A 21,684-nucleotide genomic window follows, 5' to 3' on the forward strand; every position below is an offset into this window, starting at 1 on the left:
AAGTCCATGAAACAACCACCAATACTTTAAAAGTTCCAAAATGTCATCCAATCCGTATTGCAAATGTAGTTGAAACAGACAAGTTTAAACACAAAACAAAACAAAAATGAAACTTCCGTGCTGGGTGCTCGTTAATCCCCAATAAATAAACAAAAATGATAATATGCCAAAACAGTCAGAACAGCCCAGATAGTCCAGCAAAAAAAAATAAGATTCCTCCCCATTAGGGGATCTCACCCAGTTGTTCCTTGGTCCTGTAGAGCCTGGAGTTTCCAACCAGGTAAGAAGACAAAAAGTGATGATGATAAACGGATTAGTCACTGTTGTTGTTCTTCGGATCCATATAAACAATTTGAATGATGTGGATAGTTTCAGTTTGGCATAAGATTAGATAACTGGTTAATTTAAACTGGATAAATGGCAGATTATAGAAAATACTGTTTCTAACAACCAAAAGATTATTGCTTCCTGATTTCTCTTTTACAGATCAGCAAACTCCCTCTTCAAACACTCTTCAAACACTCTTCATCCACAAAAACCCACACCCTAAAAAGAATCACCCCAGCAAAAAAGGAACCAACCTCGCCACCAGGCATTAATAGTCCTATTTAAAGAGCCACCAATTAAGATACTTAGAATTAATGATAAATCAAGCCCAATAAGACCTTTGCGAAGGCCATTAAGGAAAACACCTGAATCTATATAGAATGTCCATGTGGCAATTAAGGAGAAGATCATTCAGTTAAAACAAGAGAGAAAGTCCAGTGCAGAGATAAACCCCTATCAAAATTTAACAATAAATTGAAATAACTTCACCTAATTTTACCTTATGAAATCTGAAAGGCTATTACATACCTTATCTGCTCATGAAGTGATTATGTAATCCCTGTGCCTAATAAAACTATATATTTTAAATCACTTTTGCGACACAGACCCATTTATATCCCGTGCACCAATACATAACACAAAACACACATGGCTGGGTAATTATTAGTGCCACGTGGTGGACGTATTTGTGTTTTTTGTGTGTTACCTCTCCCGTAACACAAATGCATCAGAGGGGGCAGAAGAGGCAAATATTGAGAGAAGTCAATCCCCACGAGTATAACCGTTTGTGGGTACTTGTACGAAGTTATCAATCCCTCATATTGTGTATACCCTGACACCTAATATCTATATATACACACACACACACACACACACACACACACACACACACACACACACACACACACACACACACATATATATATATATATATATATATATATATATATATATATATATATATATATATATATACGAGTATAGTACCATTCACCCCCAGTTTTTCAAATTGGGTTTACAATTTTCGGTTTTTCATGATTATCTATGCTTTAAAATGTATAAACTTGTCTATAAACACTTAATATTTCATTGTATGATATGTGTACTTATATAAGCTGGTAGTCATAAGTGAACTGCATTAAAAAATGTAATTTTTAAATAAAAATGTTAAATCTTGTCAACTTCAATGAACTGGTCTCCCAATAGCAAGGGGATTTCAGTCTGAAGCCCAAGTCAGTTAAAAGTCTGAAATGTGTATTACACAGTGTTAGAACACTGCCCTAAGTATAAAAGTGTCTTGGTTAGATCTTCCCTGAGTTAACTAGCATGTTACCTAACTAATCTTTCGTCACCAATTATTGTTAATAGGTGGGGGTCCATGATTATTATAAACACAGGTAGCATAGGCACAAGTTTGTCATTCCTTAATGTAAGGGACCAGAAAATGGCAAAATACGCTCAGTTAAACAAAGAAAAAAAAGACTGTAATTACTTTAAGAAATGAAGGTCAATCTTTAAAACAAATCACAAGAACTTTGCAAGTGTCTGTAACTGCTGTGGTCAAGACCATCAAACGATTTGAAGAAACTGGCACTCATGAGAACTGATCAAGGTCAGGCAGGCCAAGGGTGACCTCAGAATCAGAGAACAAGTTCATTCGAATCACAAGTCTGCGAAACCGGCGATTAACTGCCCCTGAAATACAAGCTTAGCTAAATGCTACTAGAAGTGCAGATGTTTCAACATCAACTGTTCAGAGGTGATTGCGTGAAGCTGGCCTAACTGGAAGAATTGCTGCAAAGAAACCATTGTTAAGAGTGCAGAATAAGAGGAAGAGACTTGCCTGGGCCAAAAAACACAGAAACTGGATGTCTGAGGAGTGGAAGTTGGTCTTATGGACCGATGAGTCAAAAGCTGAAATATCTGTGTCCAACCACCGAGTATTTGTAAGACGCAGAGAGGGTGAGTGCATGAGTTCTGCATGTGTGGTTCCCACTGTCAAGCATGGAGGAGGCAGTGTCATGGTCTGGGGTTGCTTTGCTGGTGACAGAGTTGGTGTTCTTTACCGTCCATGGCAAGCTCAACCAGCATGGCTATCATAGCATACTTCAGAGGCATGCCATTCCATCAGGATTACGGCTAGTTTGGCAGTCCTTCATTCTTCAGCAAGATAATGACCCGAAACACACCTCAAAGTTGTGCAAGAACTATCTGGCGAAGAAGGAAAGTGAAAGACAACTCAACCTAATGACCTGGCTTGCCCAGTCTCCAGACCTCAATCCCAACTTTCTTGAACATTGCTTTGATACTCCTTATGTTTTGTTTTGTATATTGTAACATGTGTTTTCATTTTCAAGTATTTACAGAAATGTATATGACATAAAACATTGTCAATTCTGAAAAAAACCTAGTTTCCAGCAAGTGTACTCAAACTTTTGACTGGTACTGTGTGTGTGTGTGTGTGTGTATTATATATATATATATATATATATATATATATATATATATATATATATATATATATATATATATATATATATATATACACACAGTGCCTTGCAAAAGTATTCAGACCCCTGACCAATTCTCTCATATTACTGAATTGCAAATGGTACATTGAAATTTTGTTCTGTTCGATATTTTTTTTAAAACACTTAAACTTGTGGACCGCAATTTTCAAATAGTAGGGATGGTGTGTCTTGAGGCATGGGCAGTGTTAGGTTTGCACCACACATAGCGCTTTGAGTTTTGGCCAAAAAGCTCTATCTTGGTCTCATCTGACCACAAAACCTTTTCCCACATCTCAGCTGGGTCACTCTCATGCTTTCTGGCAAACTCCAGATGTGCTTTCAGATAGTACTTTTTGAGTATGGGCTTCTTTCTTGCCACCCTCCCATACAGGCCAGTGTTATGCAGAGCTCCTGATATAGTTGACTGGTGAACCATTACTCCACTCCCAGCCACTGAACACTGTGGAAGCTCCCAGTTTGCACCGATGAAAGAAATTGCCCTAACAAGGACATAATTACCTTACCATTGGCCTCCACCTGTGAACCATTAAAGTTGCTGTCACATTTTCTGGATAAAAACCCCACTGTTGAAGGATCATTGGTAAGGCTGTGAATCTGAAGGAAAATGAAGACCAAAGAGCATTCTACAGAAGTTAAAGTAATACAGTAGATAAAGTAATAAAGTAATACAGAAGATAAAGTAATACAAATGCATAGATTAGGAAAAGGGTACAAAATAAAATCCAAGTGTTTTGATATCCCAGTGAGCACAGCTGGATCAAATCAGGAAGTGGAAGCTGCATCACACCACCCAGGCACTGCCAAGAAAAGGCCTTCCCTCAAAACTCAGCGCTCAAACAAGGAGACTTGTGAGAGAAGCCACAGAGAGGCCAACAATCACTTTGAAGGAGCTACAGAGTTCAGTGGCTGGGAGTGCATCAGTCAACTATATCAAGAGCTCTGCATAATGCTGGCCTGTATGGGAGGGTGGCAAGAAAGAAGCCGTTACTCAAAAAGTACCATCTGAAAGCATGTCTGGAGTTTGCCAAAAAGCATGAGAGTGACCCAGCTGCGATGTTGGAAAAGGTTTTGTGGTCAGATGAGACCAAGATAGAGCTTTTTGACCAAAACTCAAAGTGCTATGTGTGGTGCAAACCTAACACTGCCCATGCCTCAAGACACACCATCCCTACAGTGAAGTATGGTGGTGGCAGCATCATGCTGTGGGGATGCTTCTCATCAGCAGGGACTGGGCATCTTGTTACAATTGAAGGAAGAATGGATGCAGCAAAATACAGGAAAATACTGCAAGAGAATCTGCTTCAGTCCACTAAAAAAACTGAAGCTTGGGAGGAAATTCACCTTTCAGCAGGACAACGATCCCAAGCACAACGCGAAAGCAACATTGGAGTGGCTCAAGAACAAAAAGGTGAATGTTCTACAGTGGTCCAGTCAAAGTCCTGATCTCAATCCCATTGAGAATCTGTGGCACTATTTGAAAATTGCTGTCCACAAGCGTCGTCCAACCAACCTGAACAACCTGGAGCAAATCTGCCAAGAAGAACAGGCCAAAATCACTCCGACACTGTGTGTAAAGCTGGTACATACTTACCCCAAAAGACTTAAAGTTATTGCAGCAAAAGGTGGCTCTACCAAATATTAATGTGTGGGGGTTCAATACTTATGCAAGCAATATATTTCAGTTTTTTATTTTTCTTAAAAATATTTCCCAACATAAAACCAATGCCACCTTACAATAATTGATTTTGAGTTTAAGTGTTTTAAAATAAAATATCAAACAGAAAAAAAAAAAACCCGAAAATTAAAGTTTTAACATTAAAGTTTTTTGTACAGTTACTTTAACCATTTTTAACTTATGGTCAGAATGTCACCAATGGTGCACAGTATGTGCATATAATTAATATATAAAGACAGGTAATTCCCAAATATGAAATATATTTATATAATATATTATATTCTTTCGGGCCCTGTTATAGGGTTATTATATCAATAATGTGATATGAGAGAATTGGTCAGGGGTCTGAATACTTTTGCAAGGCACTATATATATATAATATATATATATATATATATATATATATATATATATATATATATTCATATAAGTCCTTATAGTATGTTGGTAAACTCTGAATGGATACAACATTCATTACAACAGAATCGATATGTGCTGTGTCAGAAAACATTTCAAGTAAGTCCATTTAAGATGTATCTAATCCAACATCTGAGTAACAAAGTCCAGGTCGCAGCTGGAAAAGAACAGCTAAAAAATTCTCTCACGTAATCCCTCACATGTTCTTCACTGAACAAAGAAACACACTTTACTTGACATGAATGAAAATACAATTGCTCTTAATCTGGGAACAGCCAGCTATTCAGTTTTATTGGAGCCAACAATATAATTTACTGGAATATATGTACATAGTAACAGTATTTTAGTTTGATTAATAATTAAAGTTTTATCATATTTGGACAAACCTTTACTTTCTGAGGTGTGGCAATATAACAAAATATTCTCCCAAATCATTTTAGGTGAAAGATCAAGGTCAAGCTTACCCATGGTGTTTTTGTAATTCTACAATACCAACTCTAGCTTTTAAAGCTCCATCACATCAGTCAAAATGTTACTTTTGAACCCATAGCTGTGTAAGGATTTGGATTTGGAGTTTTGATACACAATGGGTCTAAGTGGATAACATAACAGTAAGGGGTAAACATGGGAAACCACAAAAGGTCAAAATTGGTTTTGTCTTTACTCACAAATTGATTATTTTAAATCATTACTCACAAAGACTTATTGTGTTTTTTGTTGGCTAGAGTGGTGCTTGTGGGTGCTGACATCAGACCAGGAAATGAAACCAAAACAATAGAAAGTATGGGACTAAACTGAACACTGTAGCGCTCAGCTTTTTATTGAACAAAAATAAAATAAAGGCTTCTCCTGGCCTCCCAGTGGCAACTCAGGCCGTGGCATACTGGCAACCTCAGCCAGGAGCAAGGCTATCCCGGGCCGTGGCAAGTAGGCAACCCCAGGCGAAGCAGATTGACGACCCCAGGCGAGGTAGAGCTGGCGACTCCAGCAGAAGCAGCTTTGATGACCCCAGGCAAGGAAGAGCTGCCGACCCCAGGTGAAGCAGAGCTGACAACCCCAGGCGAAGCAGGCTCAGTAGTCCTGGTCAGGGGCAGTACAGGGTAGGAGCCTGTCCTCAGGAGGCAACGGCTCCAGACACCTTAGCAGTGGTGGTTCCAGACCCCCAGGTAAAAACAGCTCCGGACAGCGGCAGCTCCAGACCCTCCGACAGCGACAACTCTGGATCCTCTGACAGCAACAGCTCCTGACCCTCGGGAGGAGAGCCCCCGGCCAGTAAGACAGCAGTGGAAACTCTACTTCTCTCTTGTGCTCTGTAGCTGACGGCTTGCTTTTCTGGGGCTCCGTACCCAGACTTTCAAGCAGTGCAAAGGCTGCTGCTGGACTTAACACCAGCCCGGGTAATGACAGGCAGGCATCCCTGGACGGTAACTTGCAGGTATCCCCAGATGGTGACTTGCATGGAATCCCCAGGTCGGTGACTTACAGGCATCCCCGGGCAGTGAGGTACAGGCATCCCAGGCGTTGACTTGCAGGCATCCCCGGGCAGTGTCTTGGAGGCATCCGTAAAGTTTCAGTAAAACTGTATTACATCTCATAAAACTAAAATACCAGAAAAGGTGCCCATGTCCTTTAAGAGACCCAGACTTATTTCCTTTTGATTAAATGCTATAACAACCTTTATTCAAGCAGTATAAGACATGTTGAGGTACACACTATAAAATGATCAGGGCTTTTGTCATGCACACAAAGAAGGTTAAGTATTCACTATTTAATCAAGGGAATTGAACATAGTACACTTGTGCATGAAATAAAAAAGTTAATACAAAATTCTAGTAGGTATCACTATACTAAACAGCTGACAAATATTACAATTTCCTGTGTTGTCGGACAGAAGGACATACTACATCCTTGATAAAATGTACATGAATATTCACGGCTACACTAAGTAGAAACAAAATAGACTGGAAAATCTACAGGACTGAGTTGAAGCTGAGGTTGTAGTATTTAGAATCTTTTGCTTCCCTCTAAACTTTACTTATGATACAGTGGCTCTCAAAAATATTCACCCCCCTTGGACTTTTCCACATTTTATTGTGACAACACTGAAACAAAATGAATTTAATTAGGAATTTTTGCCACTGATCAACACAAAAAAAGTCCATAATGTCAAAGTGAAAAATAAAATCTACAAATTGTTCTAAATTAATTATCAATACAAAACAGAAAATAATTGATTGCATAAGTATTCACCCCCTTGAGTCAATATTTGGTAGAGGCACCTTTGGCAGCTATAACAGCCATGAGTCTATCCGGATAAGTCTCTGCTAGCTTTGCACATTTGGACACTGCAATTTTTGCCCATTCTTCTTTGCAAAATTGCTCAAGCTCCGTCAAGTTGGATGGGGACCTTTGCTGAACAGAAATTTTCAACTCTTTCTACATATTCTCAATTGGACTGAGGTCCGGGCTTTGACTGGGCCACTCCAAGACATTGACCTTTTTTACTTTTAAGCCACTCCAGTGTGACTTTGGCTGTATGTTTGGGGTCATTGTCCTGCTGAAAGATGAATCTTCTCCCAAGTCCCAGGTTTCTTGCAGACTTCAGCAGGTTTTCCTCCAGGATTTCTCTGTACTTTGCTGCATCCATTTTGCCCTCTATCTTCATGAGCTTTCCAGGCAATGACGCAGAGAAGCATCCCCATAGTATGATGCTGCTACCACCATGCTTCACGGTAGGGATGGTGTTCTCAGGATGATGTGTGGCGTTAGGCTTGTGCCAAACATAGCGCTTAGCGTTGAGGCCAAAAAGCTCTATTTTGGTCTCATCAGACCATAGAATCTTTTTCCACTTGGTCTCAGAATCTCCCACATGCCTTCTGACAAACTCTAGCCAAGATTTGATGCAAGTTTTTTTAAACAATGGCTTTCTTTTTGCCACTCTCCCATAAAGGCCAGTTTTGTGAAGCACCCAGGGTATTGTTGCCATATGCAGTGTCTTCCAGCTCAGCCGTGGAAGACTGTAACTCCTTTAGAGTTGCCATAGGCCTCTTGGTGGCCTCCCTGACTAGTGCCCTTCTCACCTAGATACTCAGTTTTTGAGGACGGCCTGTTCTAGACAGATTCACAGTTGTGCCATATTCTCTCTATTTCTGAATAATGAATGAATGGACTTTACTGTGCTCTGGGTGATATTCAATGCCTTGGAATGTTCTTATATCCTACCACCTATTGGTGTTTTTGAAGAACCTTATTCCGGATTTGCTTTGAATTTTCCTTTGTCTTCATGATGTAGTTTTTGTTAGGAAATGTACTAACCAACTGTGGGACCTCCCAGAGACAGGAGTATTTAACCTGAAATCATGTGGAACACCTTCATTGCACACAGGTGGACTCCATTCAACTAATTATGTGACTTCTAAAAACATTTGGTTGCACCAGAGCTTATTTAGGTGTGTCATAGCAAAGGGGGTGAATACTTATGGAATCAATTATTTTCTGTTTTATATTTGTAATTAATTTAGAACAATTTGTAGATTTTATTTTTCACTCTGACATTATGGACTTTTTATTGTGCTGATCGGTAGCAAAAACTCCTAATTAAATCCACCTTGATTCCATGTTGTAACACAATAAAATGTTGAAAAGTCAAAGGGGGGGGGGGGGGGGGGGGGGGGGGGGGGGGTGAATACTTTTGAGAGCCACTGTATTACTAATTTGACCCTCTACCTAACAAAACTCAGTGAATCTGTAATGGATCCCTGTCACAGGTTGGGCGAGTACTGATGATGACGTTGCCAGACCAGACAACTGACAGAGACACAAAGGCAGGTACTACGGATGAAAGCGCTGCAGTGCCGTTTTTATTTAGAAAAATAATGAAATAAAAAGGTTGTATACAAACACATCTCACAGAGTCAAAAATTAAAGTTTAACCTTACTTTTTTTTTTTTTTTTTTTTACTTTTGTTTCTCACACACACGTTCCTCGTCTGGAACACCCATCCTGAACAACAAAAGCTGCAGGTTTTCATACCGGTGACCATCTCCAGATTAGCATTAAATTAATCAATTCATAATTCTGGAGACAGTCACCTTCTGCACTGTATTTTTTTATCCATGTGGTCGACAGCAACTCTTTTCATTATTAATCTGTGGCCGACCACACAATCTGCTAACAATCGCCCCTGCCAGACCACATCCAAACCAAACAATAAGTAAACACTTGTATTAAATAAACACAGTACATTTAAATGCAACCCCAATCACATCGCCCGTTTAAATAAACATAAAACAATGCATTTTAAATCATAGTACATTCTTCCGTTACTAATAAACATCAAACAATACAACACATTTATCACATGCAGAGCTTTTCTTCTGCCCTGCCCCAATCCCAAACAACTATCCACAAAAGTTTTTAAAGAAAAAAGAAAATATGTTTTTGTTCTAAACTGGTCTGACCCTTTTAATCTGCTGTTTACATCATGTGTTTCATTGTTAAATCTTCAACTACAGAAAACAGGAGTTTCCACCTTACCGCATGACCTCATTTGAGATCATTGTACTGCCAAGAATCCATTTAAGATTCTGCCCAAGTCAGGCATCAACACTGAATGTCTTTTGAATATTCATTATTTACCAGCAGCAACCTTTTGTTTTGTGCACAATTGTTTCATTATACAAATATAATAAATGAAAGGTGGGGTTAATCCAATTCATTCGGCTTTAAACAATGAACAAGTCAGTGCAGGCTAAGCTTTGAATGGGATTTGTTAAGTATATGACATGCATTCCTTGTGATCACCACTTTGTGCCAACCTTAAAAAATGGTAACTAGAGATATGACATCCAGAGACTGCTAATCATGTGCATTGAAAGTGAACGACCTACAGGTACATTTCTTGTTTTCACATAATTATGCTATTTAGCATTAGTTACATGGGAAAAAAGACATATGAGATTTGAAGACACCCTCCTTTAATATAAAACACTAATGTGCCAGACTTAGAACTACTAAAAGCAACTTTAAAAATGCAATGATAATCATTTTGACTAGATGTCTCCTCCTTTACAAGATGGTTTCCAAGTCAAGTTTAAAGTACTGTGCTACAGAAAATAGCTGATTAACAAGCATCAAATTATTATTTTTTATAAAGGACTAGTTTTCCAGCATACAAGACAACCCTGGATCAATAAAGGCTTTATTAACATAAATCTTTTTCTTTATGCATTTAATTAGAAAACGATTGAGTGTGAACAGCCAATCAGCTTCCAGATCTAACGGGCTTCTATTTTGCACAGATGCCCACTGGGACGTTGAAGTGCTTAACTGTTAATTAAATTTTAAATCAAGCCGCACATAAATACCGGCTTTTTCCCTTAACATTCTAATCTACAACTAATCTTAGAACATAAAAAGCTACTTAAACATTGCTGCTTTCTGACGCTGGTCTAGAGACAAGCAAAATCATGTCTGTGACAGGACACTGTAATAAAGGCTCAATTTGCAGCTACTGGACAGCAAACCAGACACAACTGGTCAACAATTCTGTCATAAGCTGGACCCAAACAACGCCCTGCCTCAAAACCAGCCAGTCAAACTGCCAACTCTGGTTCAGTTCTTTCCGCCCCAGCCAATCCACTCCCTTCCAGCTTGAATGACGCCCCGCCTCCAACAAGTTTCGAGTTTGTTTCTACACAGACTATGCAACAATCCTACAGTTAATTTATTTGACAACGTCATAATAATAATAAAAACTGTTTTCTCTACGTGTATGTCGTTTTTCTATTCTAATTTTATTTGGGACTGTGTTCCTCAGCGGAAAGTTACCCCGCGAAATAGCCAATAAATTGCTGAACTCAATCTTCATGTCAGATTCTTCCATTTTAATAAAGTAATTGTGTAGCTTTCACTTTTAAATCAGGAAAATGAAAATAAAATATTTTTAACTGACGCGACTGGTCCAACGCGAGTAAGCATTACATGTTACCGAAAAACAAGGCGTTACACGTCCCCACATGTTGCTACAACTGCTTCAATAATGTACCTGTAATTTTTCTTTTCATTGTTAACATTCTGATAACTTTTTACATTTATAACTTTAAAGTCTGTTTCAAAGCTCTTTTCCAAACATCCGCTCTAGTGCACTCAAAGGATTATTGCCCACACTGTCAAACAGGTAACAGCAATAACAATACATGATGTGGTACGGAACAGAAAAAGCAGGAGCACTTCTTATGTTTATTTATTTTAATTTTTTATCGCTTTTCCTGCAGTGATTTAGAGCAGTGTCCGCTGGTTTTCAATCCAACTGAGTTCTCAATTACTTAATTAATCCCTTAATTGAACAGATAATTTGCTTAATTAGACATTTACTTGAACAGTTGCAGATTTCAATTAAAAAGGTCTAATTAAGCAAATTATCAGTTCAATTAAGGGTTTAATTAAGTAACAGAACTAAGTTGGAATGAAAACCAACAGATACAGGGGGTCCCCAGGAGCAGGGTTGGGAAACCTCGATTTAGAGGACAGATCTCAAACCTCAGTGCACTAGAGCTGACATTTTGAAACGCTATACTTTTAAGAACCTTGCTACTTATTCTTTAAGGAAGGATTATCAATAATTGATGCATCAATTAATTTTGCATCTCTAGTGACACACTGAATCCTGTTCAAAGTTAGGTGAAAAGGTTATTGTCATTCCTTTGACAGAAGGAATGACTGAACTTGGGTTCAAGGGAAGGACACAAGAAGGGCATATTTCACTGAACACAAACTCAAATAGCAAATTACATGACTGGATAAAAGCATGTCATCGAGAGTTCCCAGCACTTTAACTTCTTGGAAAGGTATATCGTTTTTCAGATTTCAGCATACTTGAACAGACTATGCAGTCTACAGGGCAGATGACTCATAATTAATTAAACTTTGCACTGTTTTAATTTTTCTACCACATTAAAATCTAGTGGGAAAATGAGTCTACTTTGATAAGGCACAGCTTATTCCAAGTATGAACATTGCTTTCTGAAACTGCAGCTCTGTTTCCATTCAAATTTATAATTGATAATGCTCAAGTGATATCATTACTGATTTGCTGGTATTGAGTATCAAATGATACAGGGAAAGTACATTGCATAAATATTATTCTATTCCTTTTAATGCTCTGCTGTATTATCAAAAACTGTCTCTATAGTAAGGGAAGGCTATGTTGTTAACTGAGTGATGGCACATATTAATTAAACATTAGCAAATAGCATTTTATGACTGACATTCAAAATGGATCTGGATCTTATTACAAGAAGACATTCTCAAATACTGGTTCTGGCACTTACTATTATAAAGATGCACTATAAACATTTGTCAGTACTATATATGTATGACTTACCACTACTCCACCACTTCTTTCCATTGATCACATAGCTGTCTCCATTTTGTTGAAGGTTACATTCCATATTGGTCGCATCACTGGAAGCTACATCAGGCTCTATAAACAGATTGAAAAAAAATAAGCATTGATTTTATTCTTGTTCAATCCTGTGATTGAAAAAAAAATGCATGTAGTTTTAATTTAATGTCATGATGTTTTAACTGAATACCAATCTTGGAGTTGGAGGGCAAGACTGAAATTACCATACAGAATTACAAGTGTTTTCAGAAAGCATTTTCAGGTGGCCCCGGTTTTTTATTATTGTACATATGCCTCTGCAGTAAGTTGCCATTATACACTATTACAATTTTCATATATGTGCCTACGTTAAAGTGAGAATAGATAGGTCTACAAAAATTTACAAATCAGGAGCTTGCTTCATAAAGGTCCCGTGATTGCGATGTGGTTGCGATCAGGTACATGCTTTTATTTTCTTTTTTTTTTTTTTTTTTTGTTTTACGTTTTAAATATCTTTAAGTTAGGTTAAAACTGATCCATTTAGATTCGTTTCTGTTTAAATCTAAATATGTTTGACCACACCAAGATTAGCAATCACTACTTGGATATTAATTCTGAGTCTGTATATGCATCAAGAGTAGTAGTTTGACTAGTAGTTTGAGCCCCGTTGTATGTTCTAATAGGATCTGCGATGAAACTTCCTACTTGCGGTCTCGCTGTCCCAGGTTTCTAGTGAAAATCAGTGATATCGCACCCAAGCTAAAGTTTTATGAAACTCAATTTTTTTTGCCTTAGGTGACAATGGGTCATAGAATATCCACTAGAAACTGTCCTCAGGGTTAGGGATAGGGTTAAGGTTAGGGTCAGAGCGGGTTGATGTCGGAGAGATGCAGAGCTCGGGAAGTGAAAGGTAGAAATGCTGGACAAATGCTCTAGAATAAAAAAAAAACAACACCTGCTAAAATATTTGTGCTTTATTTTATACTTGGCACCTTATAATATGAAAGTGCTTCTTAAAATAAAACTTTAAACAAATTATTGTCAAACATTGCTGTATCAGTGCTTACATTTCTTTAAACCGGATGCATTGTTGCAGAGCTGTGCATGTCACTCTGACCTGAATAGAACAAGCTCTGCTGTCAGAAGAACGAACTGCAGTTTACTGCACAGCTTAGTAAAGAAAATTGAATTGTTTGGCTGTAAGGGGGATATATAATGATTTTAATGTTCAAACAGCAAGTAAGAGACTAAACTAATCCGAGAAAAGGTGAAACTAAGTTTGAATTAAAAGTGTATTAAACTTTCAGACAAGGCTTGCATATAGCTAGTTCTAATCACCATGAATTCAGCACATGCTCTGGAATGTATCACAGGTCATAAAATTTGGTTGTGTGTGTAAAAGGAGTAGATGGATGTGTTTGAATTATGTGACACTCAGCTTGTAGACAGGGAGGAGGAGGCGAGAGGAGACAGTGGAGGGAGCAGAGTAAAAGTAATTAAAATGTGTTTCTTTTTGAAAGAGCTAAGAGAGGAGAACATGTTTTTTTATGGTTTTGGGTGTAACTTATGTTATTTTCTGCACGTAGGCTAGAAATGTGGTCGTAAAGCTATACATATTCTGTATGTTGCTGTGACTGTCAGATATACCATTACTGATGCCAGACAAGCGCTCAGACAAAGACATGTGCTGAGGCCAGTTACAGCTCAAATTAACACCAAATGAGACCTGGGGAGATGCTCTTAATTTCTTATTGAAAAATATTTGTCTCTCTGCTGTTTCCACAGTAAAGACTTTGTTAGTTTTGACAATCATTGTCTCAACTATTTTATTGTAAAGTAGATTAACCTTACACTATCAACATACACTTTAAACCAGTGGTTCTCAACCTTCCCAGACTGCTGCACCCCTTTCAATCATCTGATCTGTCTTGTGTACCCCCAATATTATCTTACCGATAAAGTACTTATTTTCAAAATTAGCAATAACATTACAAAAGTGATACATCCCACTTTACTGAAAAATGACTTAGATTTAAAGTTTTATCATACAATTACAAAATAAAAATCTTAGAAAACGAAGTAATAACTGATGTTAGATATATTATACTTACATTTCAGTGTGACACTTGAACCTGTTTTTTTCTCTTGCAAGCATTAACTTTGTCATAGAGATTCAGAATATTAGTATCACAACCTTGTAAGGACAAATTCAGATCATTCAGGTTGCTAAATAATCTGCGAGATAGGCAAGTTGAGCTAACCACATGGTACTGTCAAACAGAGAGGCAAGAGTGAACGAATGATCAACAAGAAACGTGTGAACTTCTGTACGTAGTTCAAACAGTCTCTGTAGGACTTTCCCTCTCAAAAGCCAGCGAACACCCTTATGTACCAACAGTTGATGGTGTTCCGCCCCCAGCTCTTCACAAAGAACTCGAAACAGACAAGCATTGAGTGGCCTGGACTTGATTAAGTTAAGTTTGCAAAAGTTGCAACTCAAATCATGTTCAGACTACCTTGAACATTTCTTCTCCTGTTGTGTTAGTCTGCATACTTTACAGTCTGTCGCAGTATGTGCTGCGTGTTGTATACATGCGGATTCACTAAACGAACGCAAGCAATTAGCTGATTCGTTCGTGGAATTCATCAGTTAAAGCTCACATTTTTTTTCACCAGTTTCAACACCATCTTAAGTTTGTCAAACAAATTAGAGACTATTGCCCAATCTTCGACACAGTTGCCCACTCATAGTGCTTTTGCAACAAAATTTATCACCATTCCTAATTCACGTTTTTCAAAGAGCTAAAGTTTTTGCAAGTCGTCCAAAGTATTTCAATGAATAAATTCGTCTAAGCATGCAGACTAACACGAGCAACTAGTTAACATCCAATTCGTAACGCTGTTCAGAATGTGCACACACACCGGTGTATCGTATCTGCCTGCAGTATGGGCATCAACGACCACCACCACAACCAAGCGAGAAATTGGTGCCACAGTATGTACCAATATGACAGCAGACGAGACCACACAATATACTGTGCACACATACATACGGACCATTCAAATACACAATTGGCTCCATAGCTAGGCGCAGAGTTTTCAAATGAATCTACTGATAATGCCACTGTTTTATTGAATACAGACAGTATTGTATCACAAGGAAATACTATATAGGCTTCTTTAAAGGCCAGCTGATCAGACATACCTGTATGTTTTTGAAGTAAAATAAAATAAAAAAGGCTTTGGATACTGTCTTTTTTTCTGAATGTTTTTTTTTTTTTTTTTTTTTTTTTTTTTTTATATAAGTCGTGCCGTGACAAATTCTAACTGTGGTAGCAGACTCTCTGATTTGTAAATGTAACAAGGTCATTCACCTGCAAAGTAAACATCAATCAAGCATTTTTATATACACAATACACAGAAATGCATTATGTTCTACTCATCCATTTGAACACCATGATTAAGCCCAGTTTGTAAGGTTTTGAGTGTCGCCAGAATGGATTTTTTTCGTTATGCCATTTTTTTGTAAGAATCATAATTAATTCTAAATACGCTCCTAAAATGTTAATTGCAGCCTACTATGACTTCTCAATAAATGAACAGTCTCTGTACAATTAGCAACACCGACATTCAGCTAACTTATGATTGGACTGCTGCAGAGAAAATACAGGTCTTTCATTGGTTGACCATATCACCGGTCTGATTTTAGGAAAACGTTAACTGCAGCTGCCCACCCCTCATCCGTAATGCACAGCAACCTATGGAATAGCCAACTAAAGCAATGGGCCACAAGATGGGTGTATGACGTATTTATACAATTAATCTACAAATGTGTGGCAACACACAGCAAAGATAACAGACAGGACCCCCCGCCCCTCTTCATTCTTCTCTCAATCTACATTTCCATACTTTGATGGTACACGTTAGATGCCGATAAGCCTGTGGAGCAGTGAAGAACAGATATAACTGTCCATATAAACACACTACCGCTGTCCATCACATCAATATAGTGATAAAACACATAACTGATCTGCCCATCCGGTGTGTACAGATGGGGGAGGGTTTGGGGTTCTGTACTATTGTACGTTTGTACTAGTGTACCCAACTCCAGAGTGGACTATTACTCTGACACTATTGAGGCAGCGGTGCGCAGTTATGGGACAGATATTTGTATATTCAGATGAATTAGGGCTTTCACCCAATTCAAATTTGATTGCGCTATGTGCATATTGAATGTCCACCTAGAATACATTTGCATCTCATGTTTCTATTTACCGATGCATTACCATATGCTAATAGGACCATATTAAAGGAACAGAAGGAAGGCAGTGTGCTGGAAAGAGGTGAGTGCATGTTTCCACACTCGTCTGTTGGGCATGGGAATATGCTATAAACGTCACTATGATATGCACATATTATATATGTTATGGAAACAAAAAAAGAGGCTTATTGCTTGTATGTTTTTGCCGGAAATTGATTATGTTGATGCAGTGCATAGGTTTACATCACCATCAACTTTAGGTAAACTGGACTCGCTATATCATGCAGCATTGAGGTACAATACAAATACAAGATTTAATACTCATCATTGTATATTATACGATTTGGTAGGCTGGACTTCTTTGGCTTTACGCAGGTTGAAGCACTGTTATATTCTGGTATATAAGGCTATTCAATGTAAATTATATGAATATACTTATTTAAATGAATACCTTATAGCTTCCCATAGTAACCATAGCCTCAGATCTCATTCTTTTTTTGCATTTTAAAATCCCAAATGTGCGTACTGAGGCTGGTAAAGGATCCTTTGCTTATTATGCCCCCATGGTCCTGGAATGAGTTCCAGTCCAAACTAAAGCTGCAGACCCAGATATCTTTATTGCAATTTAAGAGTAAACTGTATGATTTCATGACTGACAGTTGTAATTGTTTTAAATAGTTGACTAATTTTGTGTATTTTGATTATTGTTTTAAATGTGATTTGCCTTGTGTCTTAATTGTATTTTATTGTGTATTGTTCTTGTTGTACGATTGACTTGCTGCTACCTGCTTGGCTAGGTCTCACTCGTAAAAGAGGTTTTAATCTCAATGTGACTACAAGGATAATAAATAAATTATATATATATATATATATATATATATATATATATATATATATATATATATATACACACACACACACACACTGAACAAAAATATAAACGCAACATGCAACAATTTCAAAGATTTTACTGAGTTACATTTCATATAAGGAAATCATTCATTTGAAATAAATGCATTATCTCTAAAACAACCTTGGAAGCGGCTTATGGTAGAGAAATGAACATTCAATTCTCTGGCAAAAACTCTGGTGGACATTCCTGCAGTCAGCATGCCAATTGCACACTCCCTCAAAACTTGAGACATCTGTGGCATTGTGTTGTGTGACAAAACTGCACATTTTAGAGTGGCCTTTTATTGTCCCCAGCACAAGGTGCACCTGTGTAATGATCATGCTGTTTAATCAGCTTCTTGATATGCCACACCTGTCAGGTGGATGGATTATCTTGGCAAAGGAGAAATGCTCATTAACAGGGATGTAAACAAATTTGTGCACAAAATGTGAGAGAAATAAGCTTCTTGTGCGAATGGAAATTTCTGGGATCTTTTATTTCAGCTCATGAAACATGGGACCAACACTTTACATGTTGCGTTTATATTTTTGTTCTGTGTGTGTGTGTGTGTGTGTGTGTGTGTGTGTGTGTGTGTGTATATATATATATATATATATATATATATATATATATATATATATATATATATATATATCTCCAGGTATTGATGACTGGCGAACTAAAAAATTTTCAAGATATGTACTAGTCTGCCACCAGTTTTGACAAACCAGTTTGGGGTCATACAAGTACTAATATATTTGTGCACAGTTATTGCAAAGGCTTTGTTGGGCACACAAGCCATCGTCTTATATATAAAAACAGGTTTTCTGAATAAGGTGTCTAGAAGGGCTAGTATTCCGATAGTATCCTAATACTAAGTGAGTATTCGGTATCACGTTTTCAGAATACTGGTATCAAGAATACGGACTGATTCATTCAGAATACCCTGTTTACATGGCATGGAACAGCTATTTCAATTTCCCACAATTCCAAATACAACTGTAATCCTGATAGAACAGGACAACAGGAACAGGTACCCGCATAGCAATATGGATGCAGTCAATTGCACCTACCACGCGTGGCAGGTGCGCAACCTCATAAAGACCCCGCATTATCACCTCACTGTTTGCTCTGGTACTGGGGAATTTTATATGTTCCTCAGCACATCGCAGCAACGCGGTTATGAACCTGTCGAGGTGACGACACGGCTGACTGGGTGATCCCCACTGTATCATCTGCTACCTTCTGGAAGGTCCCGGTAGCCAGGATACACATACAGACAGACACTACCAATTGCTCAGACAAGGCATGACTGCGCAGGTTTGTTCTACCAGGTCATCATGCAGCATGTGGCATACAGGAGTTGAGACGATACCTGAACACGATTTGCTCATTGCTGAGCTTCTCATATGTGTGAGGAGGCCGGTCCACCCTTTCAGCATATCTTCACCTATGTCGGGGTTGATGTTGCTGGGTGTGCCTTGCATCATTCATATCCACATGTTGATGGACACGCTGCATGCTACCCACGTTTCCAATTGTTGCCTGTGCTGGAATGGTAGTGTGCGTGGAGTTAATACAGTCCTTTTACAATCCTTATTCTGCACATCGCAAACCTGGTTTTGTGCTTGGCACATACCTTAGAATATACCAGGATCACGCATATTGTCAGCCACTCCCCCCATATTGCGCACATTTTATTTCTGCACAGCGCAGAATGGATTGTGACGCGCAAAAGGACGTTTCGTATATGGCAACTTGGCACAATTTCAGCACAACTACCATTTGCAACGCACGTACCCCTCTGCGTGGTGCGCAAACCTTTCGAATATCGGGCCCTATATCCTCAGACATGTCTTCAATTCTACGAGAAGCCATATCATTTGATAACGGTACTTTCTTGATGGCATCGGGCATCAAGAAACCGAGCATGGTTTCTGCAAGCACTACAGCCGCAGGCAGAATAAGATCTTTTGCTTTTTTGACTTCGCTACAAGAAGGGAGACTGCATGTGAGGCCTCCAGTGCTTTTGTTGAAATAGTTGCAGCTATTTTCATTTTCATCTGGCAGGTCTGAAACTCTGCAAGCTTTCTTTGAAAAAATGTAATTGGCTTACCAAAATGCACAGCGTGTTTTGTGTTGCTGCAAATGAGCTGGCTTCATGCTGTTGTTTGATCATTTCTCTCCACAAAAGAAACACAAGGCTTGAGGGGGATCGGTACTTGTACATGCAAATCCAATAGCAATATAGTCATCAGAGAATTGACGGTGCTTCTTTTTTTGCTGTCATTTTCATTTTTTTGCTTTCACTAACCTCACTACAACTGCTTTCACTAACGCCACCGCTACCGGTTCTTTCAGCCCGTCTTTTTAAAAAACATATCCATTCTTTTAGTTCGCTGCTACCACACCACTAAACCTTACCGGTCACAAGCAGCATTACAAATAATTAGGAGTCTACCTAAATCGTGAAAATCGTTAAATTTAGGGGTCACTTCGAAATTCACCTCTTTTAGGCACAAATGCATATGGACAAGTACGGAGAGACACCGCCCTGTGCCGTCAAAAAAACAAACAAACAAAAAACGTCCACAAATAACATTTACAAAAAAAATTCTCCAAAGCGGTTAACGTTGTTGTGTACTATCAGGGCGTCTTTACTGCTTTTCTGTGAGTTGGTGCTGCACTGTTTTTATTTAGGTTGCTAAAATCTAGTTTTTAGCATTGGAGGTAAAATAGTAAAAATGGATAACAGAAAAAGCAAAGTATATTTCGGCTAATGATCGTTTCAAGATATTTCCCAAAAAAACTGTACATGCAAATTGAGGCAAGTGTTTTGCATATCTTAATGTGTCTTAGGAGAAAATACGATCAATTTTAGAACCGAACAGTCACATTTTCTTTGTTTTGACAAGGTACTAATAAGATAAATAATTGGATGGGAGGGACAAATAACAACAAACATGCTGCATACATTGTCTTTATTAAAAGTATGCCAGATGCTCTTCGGTAACCGAGTTTTGGGACTGTTTCTAATCGATTTCCACATCTGTATAACTTGGCAAAGCTTTGCCTTACACTTCCAACCATTTCAGTGGATGCAGAAAGTGCAGTTTCAATGTATGGGCAAGTCAACTGCAGTGGGATGCTGCATGCGTGCCTTTAACAAATGGCAGCACTCTGTTTAATTAAGGAAGCATATACCACTATTTTTAGGTTTTATAGTGTTCTGAAATACTGTCTAATTAGGTTTATTTAATGTTTAAACAGGTCAGTGAAATGTCTGCGAAATCTTAATTTTATTCTGCAACCTACCCGTGAAAAATACGTAAATTTACCGCGATTTAAGTAGACCTCTACAAATAATGTACTGGGCATGCGTTTTAAACAGTTCTAACTTAAACGTATGTTACGTTACCGTATACAATGGTATAGAGCAGGATAAATAAATAATGAGAAAGTGGAGACCTTACAGGGAAAATTCATGACACAATTTCTGTTTTTTTTACATTTTATTACTTATTAAAAATTACACTGTGTAACAATTTTTTTTTTTTTTTTGTTCCTGGGTAGTAAGTGTTATTTCCTAATTGCTTATGCCTCAAAAGTATAGAAAATGGCTATTATTCCCTACAAACTTTGCTTTTGTGACCATGACAGTGATATTTCAAAATATCACTATTTCCAAAGGGAAAATGGGCAAATGTGTGTCTTTTCGTTCACAAAGTCAGAAAAAAACTACATATGAATCCAAATTAACAAATTTAACCTTTAATATTTCTGTTTTACCTCATTTTAGAAAGATAACAATCCTTACCAGTCATGCAGAAGCAAGAGCGAATGTCTCCTTTAAGAAGAGGCTCTAGCCACTGTCTCTTCTGCTCCTCTGTGCCGTATAAGTGAAGCACTTCCATATTCCCTGTATCTGTGGCAAACACCAAAGTAGTCAAAGTTAACATAATTTCAATTCTAAAATATATGATAAGGTTAATCCTGTTAATACTGGTTGGGAAGCAATCTGGATGCAATGATAAAATACAATTTTAACCATTATACAAACAAAAACAATATGAAAATGTGTATTTGTTAACTGTCTCACAAGGTCAAAAAGGTAAGAAATATCTAATACATATATTTGTGGATCCTTAAGAAGGAATTAATTGTTGTTACAGTATTAGAAATGAAAAAATATATATT

General features: G+C 37.9%; 1 protein-coding gene across 2 annotated transcripts in view; it reads right to left on the bottom strand.

The window, feature by feature from the left end:
• Nucleotides 1-21,684, bottom strand: part of nphp3 (nephronophthisis 3) — a 97,679-nt gene that overhangs the window by 19,449 nt on the left and 56,546 nt on the right. For both annotated transcript variants that reach the window (XM_041247943.1, XM_041247942.1), the window contains 2 exons: nt 21,305-21,412; nt 12,335-12,433 (listed from right to left, as the gene is read on the bottom strand). In XM_041247943.1, coding sequence (XP_041103877.1) covers nt 12,335-12,433; nt 21,305-21,412 — 207 coding nt within the window. The remainder of the gene's footprint in view (nt 1-12,334; nt 12,434-21,304; nt 21,413-21,684) is intronic.

Source organism: Polyodon spathula, chromosome 4, assembly GCF_017654505.1.
Source record: "Polyodon spathula isolate WHYD16114869_AA chromosome 4, ASM1765450v1, whole genome shotgun sequence".
NCBI classification, from domain to species: Eukaryota; Metazoa; Chordata; class Actinopteri; order Acipenseriformes; family Polyodontidae; genus Polyodon; species Polyodon spathula.